Source organism: Pipistrellus kuhlii, unplaced genomic scaffold (assembly GCF_014108245.1).
Source record: "Pipistrellus kuhlii isolate mPipKuh1 unplaced genomic scaffold, mPipKuh1.p scaffold_m20_p_26, whole genome shotgun sequence".
NCBI lineage: Eukaryota > Metazoa > Chordata > Mammalia > Chiroptera > Vespertilionidae > Pipistrellus > Pipistrellus kuhlii.
The window spans coordinates 2,459,783-2,487,646 of record NW_023425525.1 but is presented as its reverse complement, the minus strand read 5'-3'; the positions used below and the strand labels follow the sequence as shown (position 1 = coordinate 2,487,646).

The 27,864-nt window shown below is 52.7% G+C and overlaps 2 protein-coding genes across 3 annotated transcripts in view; one reads left to right on the top strand and one right to left on the bottom strand.

Annotated features, from left to right (window-relative positions):
- Window positions 1-27,864, bottom strand: part of IMMP2L (inner mitochondrial membrane peptidase subunit 2) — a 364,131-nt gene that overhangs the window by 191,972 nt on the left and 144,295 nt on the right. The gene's annotated exons all lie outside the window — the stretch shown is intronic.
- LRRN3 (leucine rich repeat neuronal 3) lies at window positions 485-27,467 on the top strand. Its single transcript, XM_036453750.2, has 2 exons — window positions 485-635; window positions 24,428-27,467. Exon 2 carries the CDS (start codon window positions 24,792-24,794, stop codon window positions 26,916-26,918), a length of 2,127 nt encoding a protein of 708 aa, XP_036309643.1. The 5' UTR covers window positions 485-635; window positions 24,428-24,791; the 3' UTR covers window positions 26,919-27,467.

The window sequence follows — 27,864 nt, the reverse complement described above, 5'->3', positions numbered from 1 at the left end:
CAGCCAACCAGGCGCGCGCGGCCGCCAGCGCTGCCTCCGGGCCGGGCTCTGGCTCCTCCCGCCGGGCGCCGGGTCCTCGGGCCGCGGGGCGCCATGGGCACGCGGGGCCGGCGCGCGGGCGCCCGGGCACTGCCCACCCTGCACGGCCAGCCGCAGCCCGCGCGCTGAGCCCGCCGAGGGCCGCCGCCGCCCTCCCCAGCCCGGGGCGCCGCGCACCGCACCGCCAGCCCCTCCAGCCCGCGCCCTGGACACCCCGCGCCCGTGGACACCCCTCCAGCCCGTGGACACCCCGCGCCCGTGGACACCCCGCGCCCGTGGACAACCCGCGCCCGTGGACACCCCTCCAGCCCCTGGACACCCCGCGCCCGTGGACACCCCTCCAGCCCGTGGACACCCCTCCAGCCCCTGGACACCCCGCGCCCGTGGACACCCCGCGCCCCTGGACACCCCTCCAGCCCCTGGACACCCCGCGCCCGTGGACACCCCTCCAGCCCCTGGACACCCCTCCAGCCCGTGGACACCCCTCCAGCCCGTGGACACTCCTCCAGCCCGTGGACACCCCGCTCCGCACCGCCATGTGACCCCGCACGGAGGACCCGGGCGGCGGCGGCGGGCAGCACCCCGGGGCCGGGCCGGTAAGTTCCCGGGAGCCGCGGGCCGCGGGCTGTGCGGGGCCGGGGCGCCGCCGGCCCATTCCGCTCGATGTTTCCTTCCGGTCCGGATCCGGGGAGCCTCCCCCTTCCCCTCCGGCTTCGGGGAGACCGGGACGTGCAGGCGCCCGGGGCTGTGCGGGCTGCTCCCGCGCCCATGGGGATGCCCATGGGGGTGCCCATGGGGGTGCCCGGGGCCGGGGCCGGGGCCGGGCGGGGAGGAGGCAGAGGGACGGGGGGGGGGGGGGGGGGGGGGGGCCGGGGAGCAGCCGGGTTTCCCTCTCCGAGCCTGAGCCGGGAAAGCAGAGCCAGAGGCACCGGTCCTGTGGGGCCCCATCCCCCAAGCGGGGAGTCCTCCGCCGCCGCCGGGGTGCGGCCGAGGCGGACCGTGTGCGGCTGCACCGGGAGCCGCGCCGGGAGTGCCCGCCGGGCTGCCGGCTGCCTCCGGGCTCCGGTAACGGACTCCGGGACAGGCCCGGCGGGGCAGGGGCAGGGCGATCGGGGCTGGTGCGGCTGGAAGCCCCGGCGCTGGGGAGGGTCCGGAGCCAGAGGTGCGTCCTCTCTGCCCCCGCGAGCAGCGCGCAGGGATGCCCGCTCCCTCCCCTCCCGGAGGCCGGGGGCTGGGAGCTCCGGCCCCGGTCCCTCTGCGGGGGCTGCGGGGCTGAGTTCCCGCTCAGCGCTCATCGGTAACAATATGTCCTTGTGTCCGGCCTCAGGCTCCGGGGACTGCTCCCTGGTCGGGGAAAAGGGGTAAGGATGAAAAAGCCAGAAGGGAGGGAGTGGGGACTGGAAGTGGCTCCCTGGAACCCGGGGACCTGGCCTGCTCCTCCTGAGCCTCGGAGGCAGAGGGACAGGCTGGCCCTCTGGAAGGAAGCCCTGAGCATCCCTGCAGCCTGGTCCAGGGGCTCCGCGGGCGAGGGGTACCCAGGCGCTAACGGGACCAGCTTTCAGAGCAAGCAGGCCGATCGTGGGTACCCACCGCCCCCTTTCGGCCGCAGACACCAGCCTGGCCGCCCGCCTCGAGGCTGCTCCCAGTCACCCCCAGTTCCTTAGGCTGGCTTTGGCTTCTTTCAAACCGCAGGCAATTTTCCCCCTGCAACCGTGCTTTGCTTTCCGAGCTGTCACCGGCTCCCCGGTTTCCGAGAGGAGCCCCCCAAACCAACAGATAATAGCCAGCCACTTAGATCCTGCCACGTTCCCGTAAACGTGTCAAAAAAATAAATAACCGGGCGGCTCACAATGGGCTGTGTAAGAGGCCAGTTCATTGCGGTGACCTTTGTGAACAGCGGCAGCACCGCGGGCCTGACAGGTGTCGGGCTGCGAGGGCCGAGTTTGCCGAGAGGAATGAGCAAGTTTGAGGAGAGGGCTCCTCTCCCGGTGACAGGAGCATGAGCGGGCGGCGGGCTCGCTCTGCCTCCAGCACAGGCCACCGTCCCTGGCAGACACGGAGACTCCCTGCCCGTGGCCCAGCGGGGCCGGGCCTGGCGGTGCTGCTGGCCCAGAGCAGCTGCGGAGACAGACAGCTCCTCCCAGCGGCGGGCAGGCTGGTGCAGACGCAGCACTGCAGCACTGATCCGGGGATGGCTCGGACCTTCTGGGGGAACTTTTCCTCCGGAACACACAGGCTCTGAACCCCGGCCCCCGGCCCATGATGGAATGGCAGTCGATCCCTGTAACAGCAGACTAGCCCTAACCCAGGCAAAGCCACGTCCACAGCCTGTGGGTTTCAGAGGTCGGCGGTGTGTCGGCTGGAGTCTGAGGAACAGGCTGGGTCCAGGCCCTCCCTAGGGGCTGTCCCCAGCGGTGCCCTGAGCCTGGGGACCTGGCTGGCACCCGCCCAGGCCAGGAGGGCGGGGAGCACGCCCAGAAGGTGTAACCTGAGCCCACCCCCGGCCTCGGCTTCCCCATACGTCAGAGCTTTCAGGAGACCAGCCTGAAGGACCAGCGCTGGGAGCCGGTCCCAGCTGCATGCTGAGCTGGACATGGTGAGTGGCAGGATTTCTGCTTTGTCGCGGCCGTGCCTGTGGATGGCTGAAGGGAGTGTGATCGGCTTCCGAGGCCGGCAGTGTAGGGATGTGTGGGGACCGTGGCCAGCCTAGGGTTTACTCGCTGTATCTTGTTCTTTCTCTGGTCTTTTTTTACACCTGCTGCTCCTCCCCCACCCTCTCCATGAACCACCGATGAGTTGAACTTGATGTCTAACTTTCCCTCACCCTCGCCCTACATTTTTTCTGGCGTGAAATTCCTATGTGATGTGGCATTGTGGTATTTATTGCAAACTAAGTAAGCCGATCGGAAAGGCTTAATACTGAGCTAGAAAGTAACACCTCTGTATGCTGAGCGTTCGTACTGAACTGGCGGCCTCTGAGCGTGGTCAGAGACGAGGGGTGTACTGGGGGGGTGAGGGGGGTCAGGCACAGAAGCGAACAGTGGGCCCCTCCCTCCAGCCTGGGGAAGGACGCCCCAGAGAATCCCTGACACTGTGAGAGCTCTGGCCGAACCAGGGGTGCGCTGGGCGGGCCTGCAGCCCCACATGCTCCCAGGAGGCCTGGTTCTGAGGTGCAGCCACCGGTGCGGCCCCCCTGAGGCTCCCTAAAAAGAGCAGATGTGGGCGTGGTGGGCACTGGAGGGGCTGTGAGCACTGATGCTGGCCGTGCAGAGGCGGGCAGCTCCGCCTCAGCCACAGAGCATGCCTCCCCCTGGGGCCAGGGCGCCCCTCCCGCCTCCCCCTGGTAAAGTGCGGGCTGCTGAGACCTCCAGGAAAGAGATTTGGATGGCAGTCACCCCGTCGCCGCCAGGTACAGAGAAATCAGATTCTAATACCGAGCAAGTAGGTGGTGTCAGAGGGCAGGGGAAGTCCCGGGCGGATGGCAGTGTTCTCTGGACCCTGGTGGGAGGGCCCAGGTCTCAGCAGGCCCGGAGAGAGGCCTCCCGCACAGAGTTAGCAAAGGGCGCCCCGGGCTCATCCCGACTCTCAGGGGGGCAGCGTGGCACCCGCCACGCCATCCACTCCCTCTGCATCGTGGTCAGGTTTGAACGGAACCGTGTGCTGTGATGTTCGTGCAGCGGTAGGCGGTGGTGGAGGCGGCTGTGTTTGTAAAGCTGTCATTCACAGAAGCACTCTGCACAGCCTCGGCGTAGGGAGTGGCGAAGGGGACGGCGTTGTCATTGGATGACGGGATGTTTGTGTCGAAGGGGGCCTTGAGTGGACAGTCCGATAGCCCATTTCACAGGTGGGGAAACTGAGGCCCAGCAGCCTTACCGTCCTTGCCCCGCATCACAGTTTCATCTTGGAGGCCGGGGCAGGACGCTTCGGAGGACGCTTCAGAGTGCACCCCACTGAGCTCTGCCTGGTCAGCCTTTCAGAGAGCTTTTGTTTATTTGTTTGTTTAAAGATGGGGGAAGCTCATAGATTTGTACCAAAATAAAATAAAATAGGAAAGCTCTTTCCAGATAATCAAGTATCTAAAAGCGAAATCAGACATTCAACTCCAGAGGCAGTTATGATTTGTTGAGTATATCACATCCAAATCCCACACACCCGAAATTCACCTTTGAGACATAATCTGAAATGAGTCACAAACTTAATGCCCCTCAGGAATGCGCGGCTGTCATTCAGCCGCAGAGCCAGCTACTGACCATCCACCGCACCTCTGTCTGCCCAGGGGTGCTGACGCCCCCCCCCCAAACACCCTGGTTGACGAGGGAGGTTCCCTGTGATGTCTGAAGGCGCTCACTGTGCCCTCTTCACATGCAAGCTAGTCCTCAGGACCCCCTCACCCCTCCAGGCGGACCTCCTCCGGCCCCACCCCACCTGGCTTTTCACTTCCAAACATGGGGACAGCCTGTGCAGGCACCTCCTCAATTTCTCAGCCCTGTTTTTTCTCCTTGGCAAATGTCTCTCCATTTCTACATGCGCTCCCCACACTTTGCTTAAGATGATAGTGATTAACTGACACAAAAAGCTAGGGGGCAAGGAAGAAGGATACAAAGATGAACAGCGTCATTGTGAATGCTCCTTTGGAGCTATACGGTTGTGTGTGTGAGTTATCTTCACCCCAGGATATTTTTCCCCATTAGTTTCTAGAGAGAGTGGGAGGGAGGGAGGGAGGAAGGCAGGAGGGAGAGAGAGAGAGAAACATCAATGTGAGAGAGAGAGAGAGAGAGATCGATTGGTTGCCTCCTGCACGTGCTCCGACTGGGAACCTGCAACCAAAGTACGTGCCCTTGACCAGGAATGGAACCCCCTGACCCTCCCGTCCATGGTGTCGCTCTAACCACTGAGCCCACCAGGTCGGGCACAGGACCATGTCATTTACACAGACTTTCTCAGCAACGACATTTGCTTCTTACTACCTTTGTGTGGAGCCCGGAGGAGGAGGCCCGGGGAGGTCAGAGGGCTGTCCTGTGGGATAGGTCCCCGGCTCCCATGCGGGCCTGGCACTGACCATGGCACTGCCTGGCTCTGGGGGGGCCTGTGAGAGAAGACTCAGTCCCTCTCCCCCCCGATCTTCCAGCACTTCCTCGCGCCACAGACACTCCCTGTGGGCAGGCTTCCACCAGACAAACATGCCATCTTAATGTAACCCCCGGCGAGTGACATGCCCGCGTCAAAGCTGACAGACACAGCCTATTCTCGGAGAGCATGCCTGCGCGTTCCCCCACCTCCTCGCCCATATGTTTGTCTGACAGCATCCACTCTGATACACAGACACTTGGCAGAGGTCCCCGGGAAGACGGGGAGGGGGGAGGGGACTCCCCGGCACACCCCGAGGCGGGAGGTGCTGAGCGAAGGCCTGGGAGTCCCCTGAGTCCCGCCCGGAAAGGAAGTGCCAGCCTCAAGGCCTGTCCTTAGCCTCTCCTTCCTGATGTTTGTCTCGGGGAGAAGATGCCATACAAAGACCTCAGAATGCCAGGAAATCCATCCACCTTTCCTGAGAGCCCTTGGAGGGGAGACCTTTGTCTTCCCAGAGGATATGGTCCTCGGACTCATGAGGATCTCTCCCCGCAGGTCCTTTGGGCTGTCACGTCAAGCTTTACGCCCGGCAGGTGAGGCCTCACGGACACCGGCCGCTCTGTTAGGCGAAGGGTGAACACCCCCATTTGTTCCAGGTCTGCTTTTAAAGGCCAAGACACCCCCCCCCCCCCAGACCCACTGAGCCACTGGGTAAAGGCAGCGTCAACAGGCAGCATTTCCTGTAGATGCCAGAGGCCTGGAACTCTGGGATTTAACTCCCCGAGGAGCAGGGGGAGGGGAGATGGCTCCTGACCTCACAAAGCAGCAACTGCAAGGACCGAGCCTGCCCATGGGCCAGGGCCACCACGGCCTTCACTCAGGAAGACATGGGACCTGCCACTCTGAGCACATCAATGATGGCGGGTATTTGAACTGCTGGAGATACTTAGAGAGGACTGATGTGTGCTTATGAGAAATGTTCTCTTAACTCATTACAAAATTAAAACGATGACTATAAAGAAACAAAAGGCAGACATTTTAGCAGATTCACCCCGCTGGTGTGAACCTGGCTGCATGCTCTCCCTCAGTCTCCTAACGCCAATAGGATAGGTCAGGGCATTTAGGTGACATTGTCAGCTGATTCACAGCTTACTTTTGCTAAGAAAAAAGTAAATAAAACCTAAAAAAAGTTAGAAACAGACATGCGTGCTCAGAGATGCCGTCCCTCTGGGCCTGTATGTCATCAGGGGAGTCTCATCTTGCTGACAGGGCCTCTGGGCCCTCCACTTCATTCTGTTCTCCTCAAAACCAGCCCCTCAGAAACACCGGATACTCTGCGTGTTCTACAGAGGGCATGTGGGCCCACAGGGGTCGGTGCAGAACAGTTAATGATCGTCGGGGTAATTCCCATGAACCTCTAGAGCAGTGGTTCTCAATGTGGTGACCCTTTAATACAGCTCCTCATGTTGTGGTGACCCCCAACCATAAAATTACTTTCGTTGCCACTTCGTAACTGTGGTTTTGCCACTCCAGCAGTGGTTCTCAACTATAACGGTAATTTTGCTACCACATCAGTGGCTCTATAGCAGCTGTTCTCACCGTGGGTCATGATCCACAGGTTCAGAACCGCTAGCAGGGTCGCCTTAGACTAGGGGTGTCGAACTCAATCAGAGAAGGGGCCAAAATCTAAAATCCAGCCTAAATCGCGGGCCGAATGGTTTACTGAACAGTCATAAACTGTCATTGTGATGGAAACGCAGCGGAGTGCAGTGATGACAGCGCGGTGCGGGCCACATTGCAAGGCCCGGCGGGACGGATTTGGCCCGCGGGCCTTGTGTTTGACACATGTGCTTAGACCATCGGAAAACACAGATATTTACATGATGATTCATTAACAGTAGCAAAATCACGGTTATGAAGTAGCAACAGAAATAGTTTTACGGTTGGGGGTCACCACCACATGAGGAGCTGTATTAAAGGGCCGCATCAGTAGGAAGGTTGGGAACCACTGCTCTAGACAGACGAATCCTGATTCTCCCAAGGCCAGGGGCCATTGGCCTCACCCTGCGCAGGTCGAGGGCACTGAGAGCGAGACAACAAGGTGCACATAAGGACTAGCTGGGTCAAGATGCCGGGTCATCTGAGAGAGAGCACAGTCCGATGGGAAGAGACCACCACGGCTCTCGCCATGAAAAATGAATGTGTTCTGAGCACTTCTGAGACCTGGAAGCTCCTTTCCTGCAAAGTCCCGCATGGAAACGTGAAATGTCGCCATAAGATGAGCATAGACTGTCTTCACCTGCACGCCATCGCCCTGTGTGAGCGGCCGGGCCCATCCGCCTGGGAAACTCAGAACATCTGTCTGCTCCGCTAACTGGGCTTTACCGCCCGGCGTCCTTTACACAAGCACCCAGCTGTCAGGAGTCAGGGGTGGTGCTCGCTGCCTGTGTAAACTCAGGGACGCATTTGCCAAACCGCCATTTCCGGCTCTGAGCAAGCAAATCCCATGTAAATATCAAAGCCTCACCTTCCGTTTACATTCTGACCTGGGCCACGGCGCCTGATGCTGGACACGGGTCCCAGGGAGGAAGGATGAAGTGCACACTGCCTGCTGCTGGACGACAGGTCCCAGGGAGGAAGGATGGAATGACCAGGGTCACAGGGAGGAAGGATGAAATGACCAGGGTCCCAGGGATGAAGATGACATGTTGAATGCCATGCACCACTGTCAGCAGAGACCTTAAGGGTTCAGATCACGTGACCTCTCGTAGACGGCCCTTCTCCGGTCAAGGGAATGAGCCTGACATCAGCAGGGTCCGCCTTACACGCGAGCATTTTCTGTGTGGAACCGTGTGCTCAGCACACCCCGTGCGTTTTCTCACCACCTCCCCAGCAGGAGCATATGAAGTCCGCCTGGGGCCGGCGGCTCTTAGGAAGAAGGCTTTCTGCTGGTGGCACTGCTTCTGTGGGTGCTGCCCACCTGGCCAGTCCACGCTGCCTCCCGGGAGCCAGGTTCTCCATCACAATGCAGCCACCCCACGCATCCCGCGTGCCATGCCCTGTGCCCATCCCCATCCGGACACCGTCTTTGTAGGCTCCCTGTGTCTCTTCCTTTCTAGCTGTTTCCAAGAGAAGAGGGATGACCGACTCAGGCAGCGCGGTAACAGCACAAGGGAAAACTCGAGGGGCAGCTCGTAGGCCTCGTTTCCTCACCTGAGGCCTTCAGTCCCCCGGGGACCCTCTCTTTCCCCGTGCATGCTCCTTTAAACCAGGAAGCTGCAGAGCGCCTGGGGATTTCCTGCCCATAGGATCATTAAGTTTCAAGAAAATCCATCAACCCCGCTGAGTATTAATAAGCTCCTGGCTCAGCAACCTTCAGTGATGGAGCCGTAATCCCCGCTCCCACTGACTGTGCTGAGCGGTCTCAGAACTCAGACTTGCGCAGAAGGTCCCACCCAGCCGGGTGCACACCTCAGCCTCCCTCCCGCGGCGACCCCCTCCAAGAGCCTCAGGAGGCCCTCCCCAGGGACGGTCCGGCATGCCCAGCGCTGAGGGTAAGGTGAAGGCCGGATGTTGTGAGCACCTTCCCATGTTAGGAGCGGGGTCAGAGAGCGGGGGTCCGTATACATGCTATTTCAGATGGAGGCGGTGGTTGTTTTTTACATTATAAGTCATTAGGCAACTGGAAATAAAATTCAAGTTGAAGGTGATTAAAGGTTCAAGTGTCTGTGCTAACTCAACACATGTAAGGACTAAAGAAGAATGCATATAATTTTAAGTTAAACTTTAAGATTGTATTTTTTTCCTGCTGCTTCCTACATTCACATACAACAAAAAGGAAGAAGAGGAGGAGGAAGAGGAGGGGGTGACGGGGAGGAGGGAGAAGAGCAGGAGGAGGAAGAATTGTTTCTGACCAACAGTTATGCACCACAGCCTGGACCTGGTTAAGCTCTCACACAGCTCACGTCACCTGACATCGCAGCTCCCTGAGGGAAGGGAGGCAGAATGGGAGCACCTGCCCAGCTCGCCCTGGGGCAGATCCTGACCTGAACCCAAAACGCCTGACTCGAAAGCCCATTCGGCTGAAGCCTTGCCACTGTGCCTCCCACATCACGCATTTCTTAGAACGAGCACAACTGTCTCCGTTGGGGAGCACCAACTTTTTAGGCAGAAACACCCAACAACAGGCTCTTCCTACGGTTATGAGCTCCTCAGCCAGACCAGGAGGCTGCGTAATAATTCACCAGACTCCGCAGGGTCACCACGCGGTGCACCCCGATTGCGGTTCATGCATAATACAGCGGCCACTTCACAGGATCCAATTACTCTGCAGTGAAACGGTGAGCCGCGGACCTGCTGCCTAAACGTTCCCATGCATCTGCGAGGATGCAGAGGTCCAGTGTGTGGAAAGTGATGGCGGTTGAAGCCCAGACGGGCTTAGGACATCTCAGATCCGTACTGCTTCCAAGGGAACAGAAACGGTGCTCCTGTGTGGACACTCCACCCTGACTGAAGAGGCCACTCTGCCCCAACCCTCTTTGCTGGGGACCAAGGGAGCTTCCGAACGAACACAAAATAATTACAGCTTTTGGCATAAATCTCAGCACATACTTATTTTATTAAAACCTTGCTGTAAGTTTTCCCCAGAAGAATGCACAGCATAGACTAATAAGCACGTAAGGCCCTGAGATCTAAAATAAAGACCCGGAGCTGCTGACTCCAACGTGATCTTCCTTGGGACCAGAGAGAGCCCATTTATCATGGTGCCGTGCGGGGAGGGCGCTCATTCTTCTCTCCTTTGAGAGATCCTTCCTGGGAGGACTAATGCACACTGTTTCCATCACATTTTGCCAATCTCGGGAAGCCCTTGTTTCCCCAGATGTCACCGTAGCTCAAGAAGAGACAACCGCCCTGTCCATCATCTCCAAAGACTGATCCTCGCCTCTTGCAGACGTATGGATAACCAATGGATGTCCACCCCTCTGTCTCCTCCAGTGCCAGCCTCACACAAGCACGCCTGCACACCTGCAGCCACACCCACAAAAATGCTGGGCTTCTTTGCCAGCTGTGACTAGTTAAGTTTATAAATATTTCCATGACGTCTAGCCACACTAACTTGTACCTGGTTTCCAGTTGTTTTTCTTCCTCTAAGACATGCCATAATGTGAGACGACAAATACTAGAGTGTCTTTTAAGTTATTTTCATAGAAATAAACAGGAAAAAAGTCTATCGGTCCAGTAAAACTCCACAACCACAGGTGGAAGTCAGAGTGAAATGCCACGCAAGGGGCTCTGTTCCGCTCCGCCATTTCTCCTCGTCTCACGCCGGCGCCCCCCGACTAAGCATAGGGCTCCACAGAGTCTAGTAAGTGGTAAGCGTGTCTTGACAGTTACTACTTTGAAAGCGACGATAAAAGATCAACCGAAAGACTTGTATACATGCATATAAGTACAACCTATGGACATAAAACTCTGGGGAGGGAGGGTATGTATGAGAGGGAGGGAGGGGGGCAAAAAAATCAATAAAATATATTAAAATTTAAAATAATAATAATAATAATAATAATAAAAAGCGATGAACCATGGGCGGGCACTTTCTACCATCCCAGTGAAACCTTGAGAACCCCCCGTTTTGTGTGAAGAACTAGGAGTGCCGGGCGTTATTCTCACGCTGGTGTCCCGCTGAGGATGCCCCTCGTCGCCTGGTGATCGATGAGGAAGCTGGGTGTGCTCTGGGAAACCGAGCTGTACCACTTGTCAAGTGAAAAGTGTGCACTCCAGCCCCAGCCGGTCCTGCGCGGATAGAGCGTTGGCCCTAGGGACCGAAGCGTCCCGAGTTCGATTCCAGTCAAGGCTCCATCCCCAGCCTTGGTCTGGGCAAGTGCAAGAAGGCAACCAACTCAATTTGCTCTCACATCTACGTTTCTATCTTTCTGTCTCTCCCCCACCCTTCGACTCTCTCTAAAAATCAATGGGAAAATATCCTCCGGTGAGGAGTAACAGCACAGCACTAAACAAAACAAGCAGGCCCTCGCTCCCTGGAGCCGGCAGACCTCTCCAGCCGGGAGGTCCTGACTTCGGGCCAGGGAGGGCGGAGAGCAGGCGGAGGGAATAGGACGCAGAGGCTCAGTCCAGGGAGGAGGAGCAGGAGGAGAGGACCTGCAGGTCCGGCAGGCGTAGAGGGGAGCTGGGGACACGCTGTGGGCCCACTGGCCGGCACGCAGGGAGAAGATGACCTCGGACATCCAGGGCTCCCGGACAGTGGGCCTTCTCCCTCCACAGTAAGGAGCCACGGAGACAGAAACGTGCTCGTCTCCGTAGATTGCAAACAGGTACTGACGGCGCCTTTAGCAGCTAATGTGGTTCCCTTCCCCGAGAGGAACCGGAGAAACCGGGTCCCCGCGCTGAGAAATGGCACCGCGGGCGGCCAGGAGCCTTGCTTTTTGCAACAACGGCCTTCTGAGCCCGACGGCTGGCTGTTCCCGTTAACCTGGGGGGAAGTCAGGCGCTGTAGCCTCGGCTGCAACCCTGGCGCAGGCCAGCCAGCCAGCGGGAGGGAGCCAAGGGGAACGAGTACCTCAAAAGTACACAAATTGACCAAATGAAACCGCGTGTGTTACCATCTCCTGCAACAACAGAAATTTACCGCCTGACAATTTACATCTGGTTTGCACCCTGATTCTGCAAACCACAAAAATGGGTTGCCGTGGCAACGGCCACGTGCGGCTTCGCTGGCTCGGGGACGCCAGCAAAACGCCCTCCAAGCACCTCGGAAGACACACATAGCACCGCACGTTCTTCCACGGCCCCTGCCCACCCCGAGGTAACAAAGCTCCTGGCCGCGGGTTATTTTTAAAATGGGTCTCGCTCTCTCATTTGCATTTTTATTTTGTATATTACCAATTTATGCAAGTGGATAGAAACACCCATGGAAACAGAAAAGAGATGGATACAGACTGCCTGAGGCACGTGAGTGCGTTGAGGCTCTTGTCTTTTATGGCGCCCCCACTTTCATCATCGACAGCTCTTTCAGCCAGTTCCCTGCACCGCCACCCCGATGTGTGTGTCCACCCATGAGGGATACTCCCAGGAGTTCCGAGAGCTCAACTCTTTTTTTTTTTTTTAATACATTTGTATTGATTCAGAGAGGGAGGGGGGGAAGAGAGAGAGGAATATTAATGATGAGGAAAAAAATCATTGATTGGCTGCCTCCCACACATTCCCTGCTGGGGATGGTGCCTGCAACCCAGATCATGTGCCCAAACCTGGAATCAAACCGTGACCTCTTGGTTCATAGGTCAATGGAAAGCTCAACCCTTACAGGGCTCCTCAAACTTTTTAAAGTGGGGGCCAGATCACGGTCCCTCAGAGAGCTGGAGGGCCGGACTATATGAACTACTAATTCCTACTGTAACACCTCGGCTGCGCTCACTGCCCAAAAAACCTGGCGGGTCGGATCAGACTCCTCTGCGAGCCTCATGTGGCCCTCGGGCCGTAGTTTGAAGACGCCTGCCTTAGAGCATCCGCAAGGGCCAGCTCATCTCCCTGGGCTGGAAACAGGAGCCAGAGGCAAACGGGAACCGTGCCTTTCCTCGGAAGCATGTTCCTAATCTCTCAGCAACGCCACCACGGGCTGCTCACCGGAAGCTGTGCGGGCGCTGGAGCGCATCTCTTTGCCAACGTCTGTGCACCACAGAGACAGCAAAGGCAAGGCCCCGCTGAATTAAATGGGGAGAATGCTCGTCTCCTACTGACTTCCTTCCCACCTGGGACTTAAAGAAGGGAGGCCAGTGTGCAGGACATGGAAGGCCCTGGAAATGGAACCGTGTCAGCTCGAGTTACTGTCCTCCTTGTTCGACAGCCAGCGGACAGCTCCTTACACTCTCCGGACACTGGTCAGACGGGGAGGTCCCCTCTTCCTGCAAGAGCCCCATTATCGGCCCTGACACAACAGCAGGCTCTGTGCTCCGGAAGCTCAGGAGCTCATTGAGAAGAACCGCCCGCTTAGAAAACATGCATCAGACATGTCTTCCCACCACCACCTGCAAACCTTCCTGGCTGTCTCCGCCCCGTGCCTGAGTTAGGGGCACACTTCCTGGAGGCAGGGACTCAATCTGGGGAGGGCTGGGGAGGCAGGGCTGCGAAAAGACACCTGAGATTTACAACACGATAGCAGGAACCGGAGTCTGAGTGTGTGAGAACTGTACCCAGGATGCCGACAGCGGTGGCCCCGCAGACTTCGGAGGGAAAGCGTCTGACTGCATGCGCTGTTCGTCTGCTGCGGCTCCATCCTTGAATCAAACTGGAGGAATGGAATGAACATCAAATAGGTTCCCCCCGCCCACTTTTCCTTGGGCAGCAGTAGAGAACAATCAATTTAAAAATAATTGGAGAAATCTGTGTTTTGCTCAGAAGGAAAAATGAAAACATTCATTCAACGGGCCCACATAGAATCATTTGCTTAATGGCAGTTCTAATATGTTATGCATTTATTCAATCTACTTCTTACCGCATTGAAATGCAAAAACAATCACTCTGGACGGGAGTGCTAGGAAACAATCAGAGTTTCTATTAAACCAGAGAAGACATAGTTAAGCTGCGGTGTGACTTGCAGATGCTCATGAATAGACAGTACTTAGAGTTTCTCTCTCTAGAAAGGGAAAGATCTTTCTCTAGAAAGTTTCCTCCTGCCCCTTCCTTCCCTCCCCTCTCCCTCCGTCCTACCCAACCCTCCATATCTTTCTTTTCTTCTTGGACTCAGAGTAAGGAGAGTGTCTTCTTAAAAACTCTAATGACGCGGACGCGTAAAACGGTCCTATGTTAAGTGCCAGCCCTCCAGCAGGTAGAAACTTCCTGTCCACATCTGTTTAGAGTTTCCATCCCACTGATCAGTCACAGGGGAACATGGGCAGTCTCTACATTCCAGGTCCTTTGTCACACACACACACACACACACACACACACACATACACGCACCACTCCCGCACACACATTTCTCAGTTCTCAGTTTGCCAGTTTTATATTATCATTCAATATTCCACTCATATAAACTGTTATCAGGACCTCAGCACCCCTTGGAAAAACCAAAGTCATGACACCTGAGTGTTTTGTAGAGTAAGAATGTTATGTATTGGGGGAACTTATAGTTAAAAACGTGTAGTTGGCATTTTGTTAACTACCCAAGCGAGGCATTGGAGACACAGAGATGAACACACATGAAACCGCCTTATGAAGCCAGTCTTCTGTGAGGGCGGTGAAAGCAGCAGCACACAGTAAGTAACCAGTGGCCGGAGGTCCCGTATGCCCTGTGAGGGAGCAGAGCAGCCCAGGGTCTGACAGAAGTACTTTGAGTGAGATGATCTGCACACCAGGCACCACCAAGTAGGAAAGTCAAAGACCAAACTAAAGAACAAGTGTCTGAAACAACTTCAATACAACTGAATATGTCTGCTGCCATCTATGCGATGAGCCATTAACTTTAATGTCTTAATTACGTTTTTTAAAAGAAGTGATTTCATTTTACTGTGCAAAAAGACTGTTCAGCATGGTATGTGCTTATGAAGTAAGACATTGGCTTGGGCCTGGAGGTCCTTGGAGAACAACCAATAAAGAGGGCAGTTAGGTGCCTAGGTAGCTGACAAAACTCCATGTAGCACAGTCTCACAGAAAGGTCACAGGGAACGGGTCCGAGGGCTGGGATGCACCTTCAGGAAGGCCTTGGCGAGCTCGCCACGAAGGTTTTGTTGTCCTACTTCCAACATCTTCCTCACGGCCCCGGGGATGCGGGTTCAGGCAGACTGTCGGGAGCATGCGGGGAACTCTCAGGGCATGAAGGAAAGCCACCCTTTCCAAATGACAACGGGCAAACAGCTCTGCTCACTGTGAGGAGCTCAGCACCCGGACCACACCTGAGCACGCCCCCTCCTCACGGGGACAGAACAGCGTCAGTCCCTGGCGCGGCAGGCACGCCCTGACCCCGGGCACACGGGAATGTGTCCCTACAACGGAGCCTTCCATCCTTGGACCACAGGAGCTCATTTCATTTCCATTCCCTTCGAAACGCCGTTTGTTTCCATGAGCCTCGGTGAAAATATAAGACTGATAGTCATGCTGCTCTGTGAAATAGCATGAGAACCGCTGTTCTATTATGTGCAGAACAGAAACGGAACCACCGCAGAGCCCCTGAAGGCTGGTTCTTGTCAGAGGGAGACGCTCTGGCATGGAAATCTGCATTTTCTGTCATAACCCTGGAGCTAAAACCTTCCTGGTTTTCTGTCCATAGCCTCGTCTGCTTGATAAACCAGTGACTTTCTGTTCTCCAAAATGAGTCCCTCCTGGAGGACAAGTGTGAGGGGAAGCAGGATGGGAATTGTTTGCTGCCACACTTCTCCCGCAGCTCTCTCCTACGAAAAGCATCCCTCCTGAGACTGGATGGAAGCATTTGCTGTGGCAGCCAGCACAGAACTGCCTGTTCGGGGGGGGGTTGGACATGTGCCTAAGGCCCCCTCCCGTGTGTCAGACCTCGGGGAGCCCCGGGCTGCAAGAGCAGACAGCACACTGCAGCACCCCTGTGCCTGGGGGAGCTCTATCGGAATCATCTCTCTCCAACTCCACCGGGAGCTGGACCAGGAATGGGGGCTTCCAAGGCTTAACTTAGGGTTCTTGGCTGCCTTCCAGTGAAGGCAAACATGACTGAAAATTGCTCTGACTGGCTGGATAACTATTATGTGCAGAACAGAAACGGAACCACCGCAGAGCCCCTGTGTGAGACATGCGTGTCCACCCGCTAACTGCAGGCACCGGACAGGTGTTCCCGTCACTCACACGGAGTTCGCCAGAGCAACTCTCCCCACGGAGCCAGACATGAAGACAAAGGATGGAGTCGCTTGCAAACCAGACCACAGCCCTAGTTTTCAGTAAATAGGAGCTGGGCGACAAGAATGAGCTTCTAGAAATCAGAAGTGCCACGGGAAAGAGAAAAGCACGTTTTAGCAAGACTCTTCGTCTTCACCTGTGTGGGACTTTAAAATACAAATTGATGCATACGTAAATCAATTACCCAAGACATCTACAAATAGAAATAAAAATGGGAACACAATAGGAAACTTCAGTAGATAAGTTTAGTCAATCACATGGAGAATTTTCTGAGCCGAGCAGAAGGATCTGAGTACACACACGCACATGCACACATTTTACTGAGAGAATATTTTTCCTATAAAACACAAATAAATTGTCCCCTGACATACAAATTTTTAAAAATCCCCAAATTCTCTATACATCTGTAGACTTCTTGTGAAAAGTAGTGGCCCTATCTACATGCCATAGTTTGTTACACATGTAAAACAGGTGAATAAACATGTCTAACCCTGAAAGTATCATGAAATCTCCGCGTAAATTCTGTCTATAACGTTGTACTATATTTGCACAGGGCAGTAGACTGACACAATGTGGACCTTATTGAACCTGAAAATGTCAGAATCTAAGGCAGTCCTTCTCAAAGATGGTGTCCATTAAATCCATGGGCACATGTTACATGCATGCATGTTGGTGCATCCATGCTGCATGACAACAAACATAACTTTGCTCTAAGAAACAGACTTCTCTAACATGGTGATGCTGTCAGAAATCACTATGGGATTTTCTAGAACATTAGCAGTCCATTTGGAAACAACTCTTAAATTTCATCCAAACCCCCGGAGTTGTGGGAGCCTCACATAGCATTATACATGAGGACGGGTTTTGTACACGATCAGCAGAACAAACACTCCTTCTAAGCAGAGACTGGGAGTAACGTGATTTATGGGAATCGCAACAAACGCAGGCCTAGAAAGCAGGCTTCCTTTCCATGCTCCCCTCCCCACCGCCACTGCCCTCTAACTCTCTCGGAATGAGACTCCTCCCTCAGAGAGAGAGACCACAGACAACAGCTTCCCGGGCCCGGTGGGGGAAACTCATTTCTGAAAAGATCTAAGATGAGCGACGCTATGTTAACCAACACGTGAGAGGAAGTAGAGCTTAGTGGTAGGCAATAGACTGAGACATAGTGAATGTTTAATTTGAGCAACAATTGATTTGAATAGGCCAGTGTCTAACCAGCGGTTAGGAGGCTCCCTGGGAGGGGCTGGGGGGACTTTGAAAGAGAAAGTGTAGAAGCAAAGCAAGGGGGTTGTTAACGGCTGTAGTGTAGAGCCCAGTTGGCTATTTGGAACTTGTCCTTCAGTTTCCAGTTTTGGCACCTTGAGCCATTCCCAGGCTTAGGTTTGGGGTTGCCTCTGACAGCAGAGCCACCTCAGTGCAAGGGTCTCCTTGTTTGTTTAGTTTAACAGTGGTTAAGTCTGGGCTTTCGAGGTCTGAGGAAGGGATGCGAATCCACATCTGAGCATCAGTGAACTGGCAAGCCAGCCTCTTGGGCTGCATCTATAATAACAGTGTCTGCAGAAAGAGCTGGATGATGGCCTGGGAGAACTCGTGTAGGCCTGAGCCCGGTGGCACAGAGGGCATGCTTGCTGTTGATGTATTATTAGTGGCTCCTACCAGCCCCATCCTCATCCAGAGCACTTCTTGTCCGCCCCATCCCCTAGGCAGCTAGCGTGTAATGATCCTTTCACGCCTTGAAAGGAGAGAGGTCATTTGCTTTCAGTCAAGGCCAAGAAAAACAGACCCAACCTTGGCAGCCCAGGGACTGAGATGATGCTGGGAAATTTGCTTTGGAAAGAATGCCTCTGGCTTCTCCAGCTTTTCAACACTCCTCCAGCACGAACCAGCGAACCACTTAGCATGAGTCATCTGACCTCCAAGGGCCTCCTTTACCTCATTTCTAAGCGGCCTTCAGAGCAGATGGATGGTCCAGAGACTGGGGTTTAGGGAACCCCTTCAGGATCAGATGCTGTCGCAGGTGCACTAACCAGAAAAGCTTTTCTGTCCTGTGTTTGACTTACTGTGAATCTCGGTTGAGACTGCATGTGAACACACAGTTTCACAGTGGAAATGAGGTTGAGAAGCCTTGGATGTGTGTGTCCATTCCAGCTATCAATTTCTGTGACACCAAAAATACACCGGTTTTCTGTTACACCAAATTTATTCGGGTGGTTCAAACTTGAATATGACCAAAACTCCACAGTTTTCAGTTTAGCCAAAAAAAAGTCATAATGGATAGATTGTTCCAGTACCAGTATTAATAATTACTGACAACTCACTTATGCTTCATTTATTTCATCAAGGGGACTACTCTAGGCAATTTACATCCCCAGTGGTTAGTTTGCCTTCATTTGATGACTACAGGAACCCTCTTCTTCATTTACTACGGTGCAGATATAAACATAAAATGAAATAGAGAAAACACAGTTAATTAATCTGAGAGCATTTAAAAGCCCCATAATGACTAAAACTCACAGATCTCAATGTGTCAATGACATAGGACTAGAGAACTAAATATAAATACAAAGACTAAAATCAGGTAAGTCTGTTTACCCACAGGCGTTTTATTGACACCTTTAAAAAAAAAAAAAAAAAAAAAAAAACAACCTTTCATGTTTGCAGAGTACTGTCATATTCACAATGTAAAAAAACCTTAGTTATCCTATAACCACATTTTAAAGTTTAATGTTCATTAACCTGATGCACAGAAGTGTGAGGTGTCCTGCCCACAGTGACAGAACCATCTGGTAAACCTGGTCTGTGTCTCATAATGAAAAGCAAAGTGTCTCCCCGTTTCTCATATGTCTATTAACTGATGAATATATTAAGACAGCATTCATTAAGCTATTCTATAGAGTTACCATCATCCACTTCCTGAAAAGTTGACATACAAATTCAAACAATTAATTCGTTTAGAAAAACTGGAAAATCCATAGTTCCCAAGGGTGGAAAAAATAGCTTTTTCTAGGAATCATTTAGTGTAACTCAATACCTTTGGGATATGGGGCTTTCAACTAGAATTGAAGAAAGACTGAGTCTTACAATGCAGGAACATGAGGCCAGATAATTGGAGAATAGAATGTAAGCTCTTTACACAAACAAACTTAGCTGGCAATTTGCTGTAGAAGAAAAGCAACCGGGTTTTAATGTAGCCATGGCAACTTCCTGTCTTCACCAGTTTTTTCCACTTAAGTCAAGTATCAAACGTTTCTCTTCTTCAGACTCCGTGGTCTTTATAATGCACATAATGAGGTCCAGGGAAGAAGCCACGCTTTGTTCTTAAGCTTTGGCATTGTAAAATGGCATGTGAGACACAGTGGATTTTATATCTTCTGGCCTACGTGTTCTCCTGGCATTCTGCAGTTGGTTTTTATATGCATCATAAAAGAACACAGAATCCTCTGGACGGAGTAGGATTCCCTCCTGTGCACCTCCACAGAGCAGTGCCATACCATTTTCTTATTGTAAGGCAGCTCGACTGTGCCTCAGACTTTGCTGTTTACTCATTCCTTAACTGAGAGCTTGGTGAGTAGACAGCTCATCGTATTCACCGCTGCCTTTCCAGGGTCTACAACAGGGTCTACCAAAAAGCGGGGGTCCAATCCATGTTTCGTAAGCGATGAAAAAGAAAAGAAGCTAAAGAAGGAAGATGTTTTTCTCAATTAAAAAGCCTTGGTCCTAAGTTTCCACTTCTCCAGAAGCAATTTCTGTATTTAGATTGAAGAAATCACAAGTTACAACAAGTGTTCACAAGTATTAAAGATATCACATGCCCTGTCAGGTAACGTGGTTGGAGCACCATCCCATACACCAAAAGGTGGTAGGTTCCATCCTCGGTCAGAGCACACTCCTCGGTTGCAGGTTTGAGTCCCAGTCAAGCACATAGGGGAGGCAATTGATCAATGTTTCTCTCTCACATTGATGTCTCTCTCTCTCTCTCTCTCTCTCTCTCTCAAATCAATAAATATATCCTCCATAAGGATTAAATATTATATTTTATAGATTTAATATAAAAGCCTAATATGTAAATCAAGCAAACAGTGGAACAACCTGCAGAACGACCAGTTGCTATGACGTGCACTGACCACTAGAGGACAGACACTTAATGCAGGAGCTGCCCCAGCCCACAGGCCCCAGGCCAACCAAGGCAGGTGCCAGCAGGCCCCACCCTGATCATCCCGCTGGTCATTCCACAGATCAGCCCTGATCACCGGCCAGGCCTAGGGAACCTACCTGAGCATGATTTCGTGCACCAGGCCTTTAGTGTATACATATTATATATATATGTATACGTTATATACATATACATGAGGATTATTAAAATAACTTTCTTTTAATGGGCCAAACTGACCAGGCTGCTGGCTAGACTATAATTCCACATGTACTATACTTATTATTTGAAACAGAGAAAACATATCTGGCCTTTGACTCTCCCTCAGGCAAAATCTACATGGGGCAGCCAAGAAGAAAAATCAAAGGTACTGTGAAAAACACTCATAAGGCACAAAAGGACACATGCATTAGGAAAATTACACATCTTAAAATGCTTTTTAATTAAAAAAAAAAAAAGTCTTCTGAATCAATCCACACAAAAAAAGACTCAACTAAGGGCCAATTTCTAGTCTTTCAATCTTTAAAAATCCTCTGAACTAAAGAGGTTAGAAATGAAGCACAGTGAGGGATGCAGTGGGCCCGAGGCAAACGTCTACTGAAAGGCTGAACAGAAGAATAAATGGATGACAAGGAGCCTAAGAAGGGCTGGCTCTGAACCTGTGTGTGTCACTCACTCCAACCCTTTAAGAGCCTTTTCAGAATACACTTCATTAAGATGTCAGTTTTCATTCCTGGTGGCATTTCATTAACATCATCTCCTGAACTTGAATAATAATCAAGTATAACTTATTTAGCTTTAATATAGGAAGGATTATGTTGCCTTTAAAACTAAAAGAAGGCTAAACACACACACACACACACACACACACACACACACACACCTTCTAAAATAGTTTTATATAAAAAAGAAACCATTGAAAAGAGCAGGATAAGTTATGAGTTGGGTCCTAGCTCCTAAGAGTATGACCTCAAAATGAATACTCACCCTCAAAACAGGGAATCCTTTAAAGATGTATCCACTGTTGGTAACATTTACTTGTGTATGGTTTGTTTACCGTATTTTAAGGAAGAAAAGCAATATATATTTACCCACAAGTTACCTACTTTACATCCATCCATTCACCCATCCACCCAAATATATTTCTGGGAGACCTACTCTGCTCCAGAGCATCCCTTGCTAAGCTCCAGACCACCTTCCCAAGCGAGAGTTCTAGAACCTTTAAAACAAGGGTTGAAATACTGACTTTTTTGAAGCACAATTTTCCTACTCTTATTTTAGAAGAAAAAAAACAGCAAATGGATGGAGTATGGGAAATTCTATAAATATATCCATAATCACGTAATTCAAGTTTCCTAAGCTGGAAAACGTTTTTCAGAGAGTTCATTATTATTCTCCAGGGTATTCAAAGAGGGGAGTGTGGGAGTAGTGAGGTTGGAGGAGAGAGAGAATAAAAGTGAGAGGGCTGAGGGCATTAAAACCCCCCACAGGTAACAATGGGAGCAAGCTGGTCAATTTGTTTTTAATGACATAGCTGTTTTTATGGTTAAACAATGTTGTATAGATGCCTATAGACATAGATTGAAGTCTGTCCTTCTAAAACAAATGCCACCATTGTCATTGTTATTCTGCCCAAACCCCTCGGTGGCCACACAGAAGCCACTCTCTTGTGGGGAGCGAGGCGGCCCCTGCGAGACCGCTCGGCTTGTAAGGGTGCCTGTCACGTGAACCCGGTCAGGCGGGCAGGTGACATGGCGCAGTGCCACTGTCAGATCCCCACGTTTTAACTATCGGGCAATAAGAAAAACATCCTGTAAAAGTCTGAGGCACATCTTTCCTTCCCCCTTTTTTTAAATGCTTCTTACTGTTGATGATTTGAGAAGAAAAGTCATCTTCATCCCTATTTCATATGTTGTCATTCAACGGGAATTATAGAAAGACGCATTGGTGGTTACCATCCTGCGCACGTTGGTCTAATGAGCTGAGCGCTGGAGGGCGTGGGTGAGGCGCTCATCAGCCAGGCAAATGGACTAACATAATCAGATCACCAGAGAGGTGTACACAGCCCTTAATAATAAAAACCGCATCCTCCAGGAAGGGACTAAGAATCTAATAACTGCATGTCTATCGAGGTAATAATCTAATAATCTACGTCTAATCATGTTATATCCAGTAAGAGAAAACGAGAAATACAAACACATGCTTACCACAGAGATGGGGGGCGGGGCAAGAATGAAAGCTTCCGGCACAGGGGCCCGAGACTCAAGAGGCCCAGCCCCGGGACAACACACTCCCCCCTCAGCAGACAGGCCAGGCTCTCCTTTCTGATGACTCTGACGGTTGAGAACTCTAATCTGACGTCCCGGCCTCTGATTCTATACTCAAGAGCAAACTGCACATTCATCGTTTGCATTTCCAAGTACATCTTTTTTAAAGGAGCAAAAGCATTGGCCAGCAGATTCAGATACTTGTATTTCCTGACCTGTATATATCTCTCTCTCTCCCTCTCTCTCTCTCTCTCTCTCTCTCTCTCTCTCTCTCTCTCTCTCTCTTTCTCTGCCATGCATGGGCGGTGTGGTTTTGGCCCTTGTGAGCTGGTCAGTGGGGAGCACACGCTGGCCACTGTGAGTAGATGGATAAAACTAATTTTCTGAACAGGAAAAGCTGAAGACCAGGGAAATGCCAGCCCCGCGGAGAAGGAAAATCACTACACTATTTTGTGGTAAAATTATTTCATTGTTTCTCCACGTGCCTGTGCTACAGCCTGAAGACAAAGCCTGGCTCCAGTCCTATGCCGTCCTGTAAAACCATGGCCTCAGCACATGGGTCTCCGCACTCACCCAAACCTGGGGACCGGAGAACCTTCCACGCCCACTCACAGGTCAATACCAAATAAACGATGACTAAGAAAGGGCTTTGAAACCCCTAAAGCACCTGAGATATTAGGTACTGGCCTGCGAGCCACCATGCCAAACAGTCCATCAGCGAGAGCATCCATCAGCTCCGAAGACCAGAGAGAATCTGGTGATGGAGCCAGGCACAGCACCCATGCCCTGCAGTGCCTCCCGAGCTGGCCCTTTCTCCCTGCCCATCTGGGGAGGTGAAGTTTGAATTTGCTCACCCCGGAGAGAACTCTCCGGATCTCCAAAAGCTTTCAGCACCAATCCCGTTCGCGTGTGCTCGTTTCTGACATCTGGCTACGTGAATGATGCAATGAGGTCAGAACAGAGTTTCTGCTTGGACAGAAGCACATTTTAGAAAACACTCAGGAGAATAATTCAGATCAAAAAGCAGCGCGTTCACACCACACACACACACACACACACACACACACACACACACATACACGTGTTTCATTGTTAGCGTCTCTAACGCGCTGTTGGACACAGACAAGGATTCTGGGCAAAGAGTGTTTATGGAACCCCTTCGTTGGCAGAAGCCAGGCTTGCTGGGCATATAAGAGTAGTGAGCTACCTTGAAATGCAGCCCAAATCAGCACTGCCACTTGGCTGTGCGTTGCTTATTTTTATGTGATAAAGACATCGGTGTCTTTTTAAAAGAAGCAATATCTAAGGGCCTGTTTTATTGCTGTAATAAAGTTACTTTTCTCCCTGTCAGTGACTAATGGAATCTAAGTTATTTTCAGGGGGAGATGAAACAGCCGAACATTAATCTGAATTTCACTTAAAAATGAAAAATCTACAGGTACGTCTACGGCAAGTTAGACCTCACCGCTCCCAAGTACTGCGGAACCCCAAGCCCCTTTATGCAGGAGGCTGGAGAGAGGGAGAATGACAAGGGAAATCCTGTCCACTGCCAGGCCGTCCAGCTCCCTGCACAGCCCTCTCCTGAGGGCCCCGGGCTAATGCATTCGCTAAACAGTATCACTTTCTCTGGAACCTTTTAATTTTGTCTCCGTAAGAGAGGGGAGAAACCATCTCCTCTGACAGATTTCCTTTGGTTCCCATTCACTAATCGTCAGAGAGAAGGAAGGACAAATGCAATAAACACAATTACAAGGAACAAGCAAGTAGAATGCGGGAATATTACGGAAGCCTGTCTGCTATGCCTAATGCAGTTTCAGCTTCTAAAGATTCCGTTCTCGGCCTGCCGCGTCAGGGCCAATCACTGTCAAGGCTAACGTCAGCGAAACATATTGAATTAACTGTCCACTCGAAGGACGTCAAAGATGAGATCACTGTAATTGCTTCATGGATATTAATTACGGGTATCATTTTTCCTTTGGACTAATTCTTCCTCTTCTCCTTTTTGTTTTATTTTGTTGCAAATTAGCATCACGGCTGCTGCTCCTGCCAGGCCTGGACCGAAGTGGGATGTGAACCTCGTCCTCCGAAATGAATGAGCGGCTCCACTTCCTGTGACCGTCCATCCCTGCCCCCTCTTCAGAGCGTGCCTCCGCGTCCGACCCGAGAGGCGCCTGCCGCTTCCCCTCCCGCAACATGTGTGACGTTTCTGGACCGTGTGACTGTGGCACCGGCACCTCGCCCCGGGGCGAGAGACCCCGCAGCTCCACGGCGCCCATCGTTTGACACATGAGCCACCCTCCTCCTCCTCCGCCAGCTCCCGCTGAGCCCACCCGCAGTGACTGTGCCATCCGCCCGCCGGGGCCCGCGGCATCTCCGCAGAGGAAGCTAAGATGAAGGACATGCCGCTCGGGGTGCATGTGCTGCTTGGCCTGGCGATCACGACGCTCGTGCACGCCGGGCAGAAGAGAGCGGACTGCCCGCCGTCGTGCACGTGCGAGGTCAGGCCGTGGTTCACGCCCCGGTCCACGTACATGGACGCGTGGACCGTGGACTGTAACGACGTGGGTCTCTTCCACTTCCCGGCCAGGCTGCCCGCCGACACGCAGGTCCTGCTCCTGCAGACGAACAACATCGCCGACATCGAGCGCTCCGCGGACTTCCCCGTGAACCTCACTGGCCTGGACCTGTCGCAGAACAACTTGTCTTCGGTGGACAACATCAGCGTGCGGCAGATGCCCCGGCTCCTGTCCGTGTACCTGGAGGAAAACAAGCTCACGGAGCTGCCCGAGAGATGTCTGTCAGGGCTGAGCGGCCTCCAGGAGCTCTACGTCAACCATAACTCGCTGTCCGTCATCTCGCCGGGAGCGTTTATCGGCCTCCACAACCTTCTCCGGCTGCACCTCAACTCCAACAGACTGCAGGCCATCGACAAGAAGTGGTTTGACGCGCTCCCCAACCTGGAGATCCTGATGATTGGGGAGAACCCAATCATCAGGATTGAAGACATGAACTTCGAGCCGCTGATCAATCTCCGCAGCCTGGTGATCGCGGGCATCAACCTCACGGAGATGCCCGACGACGCCCTGGTTGGCCTGGAGAGCCTAGAAAGCATCTCTTTCTACGACAACAGGCTGCGGCAGGTGCCCCGGGCGGCGCTGCAGAAGGTGGCCAGCCTCAAATTCCTGGATCTCAACAAAAACCCCATCCACAGGATACGCAGGGGGGACTTCAGCAACATGCTCCACCTCAAGGAGCTGGGCATGAACAACATGCCCGAGCTGGTTTCCATCGACGGCCTTGCCGTGGACAACCTGCCGGATCTGAGGAAGATAGAGGCCACCAACAACCCCCGGCTGTCCTACATCCACCCCAACGCGTTCTTCCGGCTGCCCCGGCTGGAGTCGCTCATGCTCAACAGCAACGCCCTCAGCGCCCTGTACCAGGGCACCGTGGAGGCCCTGCCCAGCCTCAAGGAAGTCAGCATCCACAGCAACCCCATCCGCTGCGACTGCGTCATCCGCTGGATCAACATGAACAAGACCAGTGTCCGCTTCATGGAGCCCGAGTCGCTCTTCTGCGTGGACCCGCCCGAGTTCCAGGGCCAGAACGTCCGGCAGGTGCACTTCCGGGAGATGATGGAAATCTGCCTCCCGCTCATCGCGCCCGAGAGCTTCCCTTCCAGCCTGGACCTGGAAGCCGGGAGCTGCGTGTCCTTGCACTGCAGAGCCACGGCCGAGCCGCAGCCCGACATCTCCTGGATCACCCCTTCCGGCCAGAAGCTCGGGCCTCACACCCTGACGGGCAGGTTCTCCGTGCACGCCGAGGGCACCCTGGACATAAGAGGCATTGTCCCCGCAGACGGGGGCGTGTACACGTGCATGGCAACCAACCTGGTGGGCGCCGACTTGAAGTCCGTCACGATCAGAGTGGACGGCGCGTTCCCGCAGGATAACAACGGGTCCTTGCACATCCGAGTGGAAGACGTCCGGGCCAGCTCGGTTCTGGTGTCTTGGAAAGCGAGTTCCAAGATTCTCAGGTCCAGCGTGACGTGGACTGCCTTCATCAAGGCAGACCCGTCCCACGCCGCCCACAGGGCCCGCCTGCCGCCCAACGTCAGGGTGTACAACCTGACTCGCCTGAACCCCTCGACCGAGTACACCATTTGTATCGACAGCCCCACCATCGACCAGAAAGCCAGGAAACGGTGTGTTAATGTCACCACGAAAGGGTGGGGCCCGGATGGAGCAGCAGACGGCGGGAGTCACAGCCCCACCTTCCTGGCCGGCCTCGCGGGCTTCCTGGGGATTACCGGTGTGCTATGTCTCTTCGGCTGCCTCTCTCGAAACATGATGGGAGCAGCTGGACGTGGCCATGCGAGGAACTACTTGCAGAAGCCAACCTTCGCGTTCAGTGAGCTTTACCCGCCTCTCATCGACCTCTGGGAAGCAGGCGACGAGAGAGGCGCGGCGCTGGAAGTGAAGGCCACTGCCATAGGGGTGCCCACAAATACATCCTGAAAACCACCAACCACACCTAGTACTTCCGGGGAGGGAGCTCCGGGCTGCTGGGCTGCTTGGGAATGGAAAAGGCAGAGGAACGGGACTTCCGGGGAGGAAGGTCCAGCTTCCCCAAGGCTGCTCCGGCCAGTGGAAACATGTACAAGTCCAGCATCTTCATCCACTGGCTTCAGAGGGTACCGTGGCAACCAAATAAAAGAAGTCCATTTTCTAGAACTTTCATGTAACTTTTCTGTCTGGACTACAGTGGACAAAAACACACACATACACACACACACACAAAACGTTTCTGTATTTTTTTTAAGTATATAAGAGTAGCTGAACTGAGCAATACCTCCTACTGTGTTGTATCACACCTATTAGCCACGAGTTTCTGCCGTGACCAGATACCTTGAATTGACACGTGGTGTAATGAAATGGACAGACTCTGTAGAGTAGACGCCGTGAATATGTGGGCCTCTTTTATAAGGAAAAAAAAATACATTTTGGATTAAAATCAATTGCTTTTGTCTTGTTTTTGTTTCTAAATAAAGAATAATTTCTGGGAAATGTCACCTGACCAGATATCATTGAAATGACCACATGTCAGAAAAGTGTCTTTATCTACAATGAAGTCTGAAGGGCTGAGAGTAAGACACACCTACTGGGTTATGGTGCTACATTTTTATAATGCACAAAATTGGATTTGAGGAGGCACTTTATCAATATTGAAAGGCAAACCATAACATTGTATTCAACCTTTCAACTAGTGATGTAAAGAAATCCCCTATTAACTGAAAGATTTTCTTTTCTTAACAAGAAACTTTGGTAGTGGGTTGAATTATCAATTTCACATAATGTAAATCAATATCTGGGGATCTGAAGGTCTTATTTTAATAATGACTAGTAACTCAACTTTAAGATTCTTGCTTTGCAGAAAACGTTGCCAAATTTCGGCAGGACTTAA